The 9,876-nt window shown below is 50.0% G+C and overlaps 1 protein-coding gene across 4 annotated transcripts in view; it reads left to right on the top strand.

Moving 5' to 3' along the window:
- myrfl (myelin regulatory factor like) overlaps positions 1-9,876 on the top strand; it is a 62,049-nt gene that overhangs the window by 5,147 nt on the left and 47,026 nt on the right. For 3 of the 4 annotated variants that reach the window (XM_030353807.1, XM_030353805.1, XM_030353806.1), the window contains exons 5-20: positions 1-243; positions 461-646; positions 1,770-1,965; positions 2,779-2,855; positions 2,974-3,084; positions 3,640-3,730; positions 4,265-4,465; positions 4,723-4,831; positions 5,121-5,230; positions 5,498-5,643; positions 6,105-6,177; positions 6,586-6,659; positions 6,797-6,865; positions 7,646-7,689; positions 8,409-8,573; positions 9,147-9,191. The exon at positions 1-243 is cut by the window's left edge and continues 442 nt beyond it. In XM_030353807.1, the coding sequence (XP_030209667.1) occupies positions 1-243; positions 461-646; positions 1,770-1,965; positions 2,779-2,855; positions 2,974-3,084; positions 3,640-3,730; positions 4,265-4,465; positions 4,723-4,831; positions 5,121-5,230; positions 5,498-5,643; positions 6,105-6,177; positions 6,586-6,659; positions 6,797-6,865; positions 7,646-7,689; positions 8,409-8,573; positions 9,147-9,191 (1,940 nt within the window). The remainder of the gene's footprint in view (positions 244-460; positions 647-1,769; positions 1,966-2,778; positions 2,856-2,973; positions 3,085-3,639; positions 3,731-4,264; positions 4,466-4,722; positions 4,832-5,120; positions 5,231-5,497; positions 5,644-6,104; positions 6,178-6,585; positions 6,660-6,796; positions 6,866-7,645; positions 7,690-8,408; positions 8,574-9,146; positions 9,192-9,876) is intronic. The other variant, XM_030353808.1, reaches the window with a different exon arrangement.

Raw genomic sequence — 9,876 nt, 5'->3', positions numbered from 1 at the left:
CCCGGCCACGCCCCTCCCACCACAACACCTGACCAGGCCCCTCCCACCACACCACCCGGCCACGCCCCTCCCACCTCACCACCCGGCCACGCCCCTCCCTCCACACCACCTCTCATCACACCACCTCCCGGTGCGACCCCACGGTCCCCCAGCGCCTCTTCCACCCCAGGCACCACCCGGAGGGCCCCCCGCCCCCACCCAGAGCCCAGAATCCGGACCCCCCCACACCGGACACCCCCCAGAGTGAGTCCCCCTGTCGGATCAGATCCTGGATGTGGTCTTTAGACGTGAGATGGAGCAGTCTTCTTATATAACGCGCTCTCTCTCTCTCTCTCTCTCTCTCTCTCTCTCTCTCTCTCTCTCTCTCTCTCTCTCTCTCTCTCTCCCTCTCTCTCCCTCTCTCTCTCTCTCTCTCTCTCTCTCTCTCTCTCTCTCTCTCTCTCTCTCTCTCTCTCTCCAGCTCCCCAGGCCAGCAGCAGGGCAGTAAGAGGAGGAGGGCGTGTTCTGGGGACGTCGGCCCGGAGTCGTTCTACGGTGACAGTGATGGGGGCGGGGCCGGGGCTCTGGGGGCGGGTCATCTGCTCACCTGGGACCCCTACCAATCAGAGCAGTGGCATCGCCTGAGTGACGGCAGCTGTCAGGCTCTGTATGTCCCACAGCAAACACTGTCCATTCATACACCCATTCATACACACTTTCATACACACAAAATACTATTGGACCTCTAGGGTAGGAGGTAGGCCTCTAATGAGGTAGGGGCGATCTCTGCGGTAACGTCTGTCTCTCTGTAGGCCCCCTCTATCTCCACGGTAACGTCCGTCTGTCTGGTGGCCTTCTCTATCTCCACGGTAACATCCCTCTGTCTGTAGGCCCCCTCTATCTCCACGGTAACGTCCGTCTGTCTGGAGGACTTCTCTATCTCCACGGTAACATCCCTCTGTCTGTAGGCCCCCTCTATCTCCACGGTAACGTCCGTCTGTCTGGAGGCCTTCTCTATCTCCACGGTAACATCCCTCTGTCTGTAGGCCCCCTCTATCTCCACGGTAACGTCTGTCTCTCTGCAGGCCTCTCCTATCTCCACGGTAACGTCCGTCTGTCTGTAGGCCGCCTCTATCTCCGCGGTAACATCCCTCTGTCTGTAGGCCCCCTCTATCTCCACGGTAACGTCTGTCTCTCTGCAGGCCTCTCCTATCTCCACGGTAACGTCCGTCTGTCTGGTGGCCTTCTCTATCTCCACGGCAACATCCCTCCGTCTGTAGGCCCCCTCTATCTCCACGGTAACGTCCGTCTGTCTGGAGGACTTCTCTATCTCCACGGTAACATCCCTCTGTCTGTAGGCCCCCTCTATCTCCACGGTAACGTCCGTCTGTCTGGAGGCCTTCTCTATCTCCACGGTAACATCCCTCTGTCTGTAGGCCCCCTCTATCTCCACGGTAACGTCTGTCTCTCTGCAGGCCTCTCCTATCTCCACGGTAACGTCCGTCTGTCTGTAGGCCGCCTCTATCTCCGCGGTAACGTCTCTCTCTCTGTAGGCCGCCTCTTCTATCTCCACGGTAACGTCTCTCTCTCTGCAGGCCTCTTCTATCTCCACGGTAACGTCTGTCTCTCTGCAGGCCTCTTCTATCTCCACGGTAACGTCTGTCTCTCTCCAGGCCTCTTTTATCTCCACGGTAACGTCCGTCTCTCTGCAGGCCTCCTCTATCTCCACGGTAACGTCCGTCTCTCTGCAGGCCTCCTCTATCTCCACGGTAACGTCCGTTTGTCCGCAGGCCCCCCCTGGCGTTCCACGTGGAGACGGACAAGGGCTTCTTCTACTCGTCGGCTGACGAGGCCTTCGTGTGCCAGAAGAAGAACCACTTCCAGGTCACGGTCCACATAGGCGTGGCCGGGGAGCCGCGCTACGTTGCCATGGACAACGGAGCGCAGCCAGTCAGCCGCTTCCAGGTCAACGTTTTCGGAGTGAAGGTGAGGAAGGCCTACCGGTCTGCCTTGACACACACACGATAAGGAGCCTTGTCACCTTATCGTGTGTGTGTGTCTGTGTGCGTTGTTTACGTGTGTTTAGGGATGTAACGGTTACCGGTGTAACGGTAATCGCCGATAAAAATGTTGCAATAACAATTACCATTTTCATTTCAAATAAAATTATTATCTCGGTGGATAACCGCGCCCGCGGTGTGGAAACCGTGTGCTTAAATCCTTCCCAACGCTTCATCAGAGTCTCCTGAAGTTGCCGCGCAGGCGCACTGTGTAGCCCACAACAGAATGTTTTTAAGTTTCTTGAAGTTGGAATCATGGCAGAAGGTATTTGAATGATAATGGAAGATCTGTCAATCAAGAACCCCCCACGCACGCACGCACACACACACGCACCTCTGATACACACACACACAATGACACAGGGGGAGGCTTTTATGATTTGTATGAAGTCAATCTGTTTAATTCACCAGCTTAGGCCGATCACTATTTATTTATTTATTTATTTTACTGAACACAGCCTGCATGACGGTGAACTAGACACCTCAAAAAATAACTTTACAACTTATTTGTTACCAGCATTCGTACTGTTGATCAGCAGAGAAATAGTCCACAAAAGACGTTGACGTCGCTTAGCAACCGAGGACGCTGGGGTTTTAACTATATTTGTGTGTTTGTGTGCATGTGTGTGTGTGTGTGTGTGTGTGTGTGTGTGTGTGTGTGTGTGTGTGTGTGTGTGTCTGTGTGTGTGTGTGTGTGTCTGTGTGTGCGTGCGTGTGCGTGTGCGTGTGTGTGTGTCAGCAGGAGGCTAGCACCCAGCAGGTGACGATAGAGCAGTCTCAGGCTGACCGCAGCAAGAGGCCGTTCAACCCCATCATGTAGGTCACCATGACAACCCTCCTACATCACACACATATGTGTATATATATGTACACAGTATACAGTATATATATATGTTAGATGGATGCATGGCCTTACGGCTGATTGTGACTCCAGGATCGGTCTCCCTGGCAACAAGATCACCAAGGTAACCCTGGGACGACTGCACTTCAGCGAGACGACCGGCAACAACATGAGGAAGAAGGGACGACCCAACCCCGATCAGAGGTGAGAGAGAGAGAGAGAGAGAGAGAGAGAGAGAGAGAGAGAGAGAGAGAGAGAGAGAGAGAGAGACAGAGAGAGAGAGAGAGAGAGAGAGAGAGAGAGAGAGAGAGAGAGAGAGAGAGAGAGAGAGAGAGAGAGAGAGAGAGAGAGAGAGACAGAGAGAGAGAGAGAGAGAGAGAGAGAGAGAGAGAGAGAGAGAGAGAGAGAGAGAGAGAGAGAGAGAGAGAGAGAGAGAGAGAGAGAGAGAGAGAGAGAGAGAGAGAGAGAGAGAGAGAGAGAGAGAGAGAGAGAGAGAGACATTGACACATTCTCGGGATACAATTCAGAGATTTTCAAAAACATCTGTGTTCCTATGTGTGTTCCTACATGTGTGTGTCTGTGTGTGTACCTTTGTGTGTACCTGTGTGTGTGTTCCTGTGTGTGTACCTGTGTGTGTACCTGTGTGTGTATCTGTGTGTGTGTACCTGTGTGTGTGTTCCTTTGTGCGTACCTGTTTGTGTATCTATGTGTGTGTTCCTTTGTGTGTACCTGTGTGTGTACCTGTGTGTACCTGTGCAGGTACTTCCAGATGGTGGTGGGCCTATACGCGACCGTGGAGAACCACAGCGTCCTGCTGGTGGCGCTACGCTCCGAGAGAGTCATCGTCCGGGTGAGAGTCACCCCAGGGTGCCCTGAGTCAGGAGACACCTTCTGATTGGCCCACCCCAGGGTGCCCTGAGTCAGGAGACACCTTCTGATTGGCCCACCCCAGGGTGCCCTGAGTCAGGAGACGCCTTCTGATTGGCCCATCCCAGGGTGCCATGAGTCAGGAGACGCCTTCTGATTGGCTCGTCAGGAGACGCTAAAACAACCCTAAATCAATACAGATAGCCTGCTTTGAAAATACTTTGGTTCACACAGGCATACCAGCAAAGCATTACGGATTAGAGGAAGTAATTAGCCGTTGACACAAAAATTTGAACCTCTTTTTGATAAACAGAAAACAGTTGATCAAATATATAAATTCTGAGCTCCAACTCTGCAGTGGGAGCCTAGAAGACGCTCAAGTTACTCAAACGTACGCAACTTCTAAAATAAGAAGTTGCCGTTTTAACAAGTTACTCAAACTAACACTGCTTCTTAAATCTCTCTCCGTGTCCACCGGGCTTTTAAACACACTCTTAAACGGGTTTCATCCCCGCAGGCGTCGAACCCGGGGCAGTTTGAGATGGACAGCGACCCCCTGTGGCAGCGGGGGGCGCAGCAGGAGGCGGTTGTGTGTCAGGGCCGCGTGGGCATCAACACCGACGCCCCCGACGAGGCGCTGGTCGTCTGCGGCAACGCCAAGGTCATGGGCGTGGTCATGCACCCGTCCGACAGCCGCGCCAAGGAGAACATCCAGGAGGTGAGCCGACCGCCGGTCCGAGAGGACGTGTAGTGCTGGAGCCTTCCAGAGTCTTTGGGGAAACCATGACAACTGAGTCGAGATGCATTCTAACTGCTACCTGGGCGGGTCATGGCAGTCATGGTTGCGTTGTTGTGGTTTCAAAAGGTTCTAGATGGTTTCCCCAGCTAACAAACCAGACAGAGACAGAGACCGACAGAGAAAGAGACAGAGGCCGACGAAAACTGACGGTGACGTTTTGCTGCATCTGTCTGTAGGTGAGCTCAGAGGACCAGCTCCGGAGAATCGCCCAGATGAGGATAGTGGAGTACGACTACCGGCCGGAGTTCGCCTCCAGGATGGGCATCGACCACCTCCACCAAACAGGTACACTCTCCACTGAACAGGTACACACTCAAACAGGTTGTCACTCCAACAGGTGCTCACTCCAACAAACAGATACACTTCACTGTGCAACGCCTTTCCCAAGGAAGGAGTTGAGGAGTTTGAATGGGCTTTTGGAACTTCAGATCTCCTGATTGATCCCTACTATTGGCGGTGAAACAGGATGTGTGTCCATGTGATATGTGGACGTGTCTCCATGCGACTCGTCTCCATGTGACTTGTCTCCATGTGTTTACGTGTCACTTTGTGACGTGGGGTTCTGGCGTTTCAGGGATCATAGCCCAGGAGGTGAAGGAGCTGCTCCCAGCAGCCGTGACGCAAGTGGGCGACATCATCTGCTCCGATGGAGAGACCATCCCCAGCTTCCTGATGGTGGACAAGGTAGGTCAGAGGATCTGAACTGTCCCCCTCCCGAAACCAAAGAGTCTTGACTTCCTAACCTTTCTGTTAAGGGGAAGTAGAGCGAGTGGACCCATATGCTCGACACAGATTGAGGCTGACACACAGAGTAAATGATAAGGGTTTTCACTGAGGGCAACAAATAAGTAAAGGCATGGAATGGGTCCAGGGGCTTGATGGCAGGAGGGTAGTCGGACAGGCGAGGGTTCGGGTTTCATTTAAATGGCAGATATTCTCTCATCCCCCCAGGAGCAAATCTTCATGGAGAACGTGGGAGCGGTGCAGCAGCTGTGTAAGCTGACCGATAACCTGGACAGTCGGATCCAGGAGCTGGAGGGCTGGAACAGCAGGCTGGCCAAACTCAAGAGTCTGAGCGGTAGCCTGCGGTCTAAGGGGTGAGAGGGCAGGAGGGCAGGAGGGCACCAGGAAGGGCCTTCCTGGACCATCAGACTCAAGAGTCTGATGGTCAGAACTGGACTCAAGAGTCTCAGGGTCACAGCCGGACTCAAGAGTCTCAGGGTCACAGCCGGACTCAAGAGTCTGAGGGTCACAGCCGGACTCAAGAGTCTGAGGGTCACAGCCAAGGTCAGCGTCGGCTTAGCTCAGGAGGTAGAGCGTCTTGACATGTAACCGAAAGGTTGTTAGTCCGATCCCCGGCTCCTCCTAGCGAGAGTGTCAGGTTGTCGTCATCGGTGTGTGAATGCGTGTATGAACCGTTGTAGGCCGTTGATGTGTGTATGTAACCAAGAAGGAGCCAAGATGGCCGCCATAAGGCCTGTGGAGCAGGACTTAAGGGGGGAAGTAGGAGATTGGTTGCGTGACCTTTTATAATGTTAACTTTTATTGTTTTACACAGAAAAGCAACAACACATCCTAGTGTGTCCCCCAGCCCCCCCAAAAACAAGTCCAGCCCCGTCATGCCTGGGAAGGTAAAGGGTACACACACACAAATTCAAACACATAAACACACACAAGCATGCAAAGACATAAACACACGCAAACACATATACTTTTAAAGTTCTTCAACTCATGTGCATATTAACACTCTCTCTTGTGTCCGTCTGTTTGACTCTCTCTCTGTTTGTTTGCGTGTGTCTTTCTGTCTGTATGTCTGTGTGTGTGTATGTGTGTGTACGTGTGTGTCTGTGTGTGTGTTTCCTTCCGTCCGTGTGTGTATGTCTGTATGTCCGTCTGTGTAAGTGTGTCCATCCGTTGCTGTGTGTGTCCATGTGTGTTTGTGTGTGTGTGTGTGTGTGTGTGTGTGTGTGTGTGTGTGTGTGTGTGTGTGTGTGTGTGTGTGTGTGTCTGTATTTGTGTTCATCCGTGTTTGTCTGCAGGATAGCAGGATGTGTTCGCATCCCAAGGCGTTCAAGGCCAGCGTCTACACTCTGTTGACCACCATGGCCCTCTGGTGAGGATACAGGAAGTGACCTCCGGCTCACCATTCTGCATTTGTGAATATATATATATATATAGTGTATATACTGCTCATGTGGGTGCATGGTTGTGTGTGTGTGTTTGTCTGTGTGTGCGGGTGCATGTCTACAGTGTGATCGCTATAACAGCTCTGTACCTGTTGACGCTAGGCGAGAAACAATCTGACTTCCCTGATGACAGGTAACGATCACACACACACACACACACACACACACACACACACACACACACACACACACACACACACACACACACACACACACAGACGCACACAAACATACACACAAACAAAAAAACACAGACGTACCCACACACACACACACACAAACACAGACACACGCACACACAAACAGCTGCACACACTAAAAAATAAATAACATTCGAGAAAGATTAGAAGATTAAAGGTTGGGTATGGGATTTGCGAAACGCCAGCAGATTTTGAAAATACACAGCTCAAATGGTCCTACCCCCTCTCCTTCAACGCTGACTCTGACTCCCCCATTCCAAGTACATGGACGCGCAATCATGCACGAGCGAACTCAGATGCGCGAGAGCGAGCCATTAGCTAGTTAGCTAGCTCCAGTAGCTACCGCAGGATAACAACAAACAGAAGCTTGCTCTGGGTCACAAGCTTTGAGTACGTGCACGAAGGGGTCACGCGCGAGGGGAGGGGGAGTGCAGTACGACCGTTTGATTGACGTACTTACTGTCCAATGCCTCTCGGTGGGTCTGGAAATCATTGGCTGTAGTTTTTCGAGCCCTGGCCGTTCCACAGATGATTGACTTTTTTAATTTTCATGTCAGTACTTCTAACTCAGTGGCTGTAAGTGGGTTATGATAAGGATTTCAAGTAATTTTGCAAAAATGGCCAAAAAAGAGAATTCCATACCCAACCTTTAACCAACTGCACTACTAATGTGTGTTTTCGTGTCTTTGTGTGTGTGTGACCTCCCTGGACAGTGGCAATGCGTTTCCTGTTGGGACCACCGCTGCTTCAACCCCAGGTCTGCTGCCCTCCCTCTCCTCCGTCATCTCCCCCACGACCTTACTCCCCCCATGGGGAGGGGTTAGTATTAGAGGACTTCCCCCATTGGCTAAAACACGGGCTCCTGCAGGCATACCATCCTCTGATTGGGGTCACCTGTCCTCCGTTTAGTCAACTGAATTAACTTCACCTTTACTAAGTGGAGGACAGGTGAGTCATCAGCCTCTACAGCAGGGGACAGGATAGCCCCATCAGCCAATCAGAGGTCAACGTGCCTGCAGTAGCAAGTGTTCACCTCTAGGGGGCGGCCAAGCCGTTCAGAGGTCAACATGCCTGAAGTAGCACGTGTTCACTTCTAGAGGGCGTCCCAGCCAATCAGAGGAATTTTCATAACCCTTTTTTCCTACTCTTTTTTATATACAATAAGGCCTAATGTTTGCTTGTCATTCTGCCAAAATATATATATTTTTTCTGGGCAATAGTATTTATAATTGCCCTTGTTTTTTTTCACATTTTGTGACTGCTGTTTCGAAAAGTTGTGCATTCTTAAAGTTGACCTACTTACTCTCAATTCTGCTCGTATTTGTCAGACCAGACCAAATACAAACACAATTTACGGGTCTTGGTATGCAGGCAGAAGACTGGCGATAACACGCAGGGACACACATCAATTAAATTCCTGCTGTTAGGCCTTCACTAGTTATCTTCACACACATTAAAACAACCCCCACCTTCCAGCGACCAACCCCCCCTTAACCCACTGGCCCCCGGACGTGAGCTTCTGCGATCTGCTATACTGCGACGAGGTGTTCTGCTGCCCCCTAGAGCCCAGCGGCGGCAGCGACATGAACGACACGTCAATCACCAGCACCGAATCTCCGCAAAAAGACCCCTGTCTGGGAGGTGAGAGGGAAAAGAACAGAAGTAGTATATATGGTATTCTGTTGTGGTCCTCCCGCGAGCTCAGCCTCTCCTCAGATCCCATCCTTTCAGGCTCTCCCCAGAGCTGCTCCCTCAAGTCTTCCCTGGCTCTCAGTCAGAGCTACGTAGTTACCGTGTGTTCCCTTATGTGGAGACATGCGTCTCCCTGTTTCCTCTGAGACAAGAACATTCCATGCTGGCCATATAGCTGGAGACTCAGTTTAGTGAGCCTCTTTAGTGAGTCGACCACGATGGTAGCATAGAGCATCTGCACTGGGGTTTACGGGAGAGTCCGGCCTTGGTAACTCAATGTATGGCTCTACACTTTTTCTAATACGTATAGCAAGATAATGGTTATAGATTTCCTTTAGAAATTCTCCAAAGATTTCACAAGTCATGATGAACGCAAGTACATAATGATATTACCATAATTTGAACGCATGACACTATTCAGACAAAAGTTTGAATGCCTGAGAACAGAGTATTAGGATTCAATTGTAAGTTCTTTTTTAACCCTCTGCTAACTGTGTGTTCATGTGCCCCTTGTTTTACTAGAGGATGGACAGAAGCTGTATGACCAGCTCAAGTTCGCCAGAGACTGTGAGTTTTACTTATCGTTTGGTGGAGGAAAAGAGTTTGAGTTGAATTCAGAGAACTGGATATGGAACTAAATATATATTAGTTTGAACCACCCAGCAGGGAATATGTTTTAGTATGATTGGAAATGTCAATCCACAAGGTAAACATTTGATTTACAAAATAAAACTTCAAATGAATCGTAAATGTTTGTTTAAATGGTAAAAGGAGTCTTCAATTTTCTGGTTGAACCGTAGTATTCAGGAAAAGATTTAGTTTTTACTAGAGCTGTCAGTTAAACGCGTTATTAACGGCGTTAACGCAAACCAAATTTAACGGCGTTAATTTTTTTATCGCGCGATTAACGCAATTATTTTATAAAAAAAAAAAAAAAAAACTTTTTTTTTTTTTTTTTTCTTTGGCTCAAAACAAAGAAGCAGTAGCCTGACTGCTATGTTCAAATGACATTTGTTCAAAGCAGTCGTTTAATTGCACTATAGGCTCTTTTTTTGTATCGTCCTGTTTTGATCAGTGTATATGCCAATGTTGTTATCATTAAAAATCATTTGCACAAGGCAAGCCGATGCACTTCACCATGTTGATAAGAGAATTAAAATGAGAAGAATTATGGGACAAAAAAAATCAAGGGATATTTAGCATAGAAAAAGAATTTGTGATTAATCGCGATTAATTAGAGTTAACTATGACA

Source organism: Gadus morhua, chromosome 4 (genome assembly GCF_902167405.1).
Source record: "Gadus morhua chromosome 4, gadMor3.0, whole genome shotgun sequence".
Classification (NCBI taxonomy): Eukaryota; Metazoa; Chordata; class Actinopteri; order Gadiformes; family Gadidae; genus Gadus; species Gadus morhua.
Note: the sequence above shows the minus strand (reverse complement) of the source record. Positions and strands in the feature narration are given on the sequence as shown.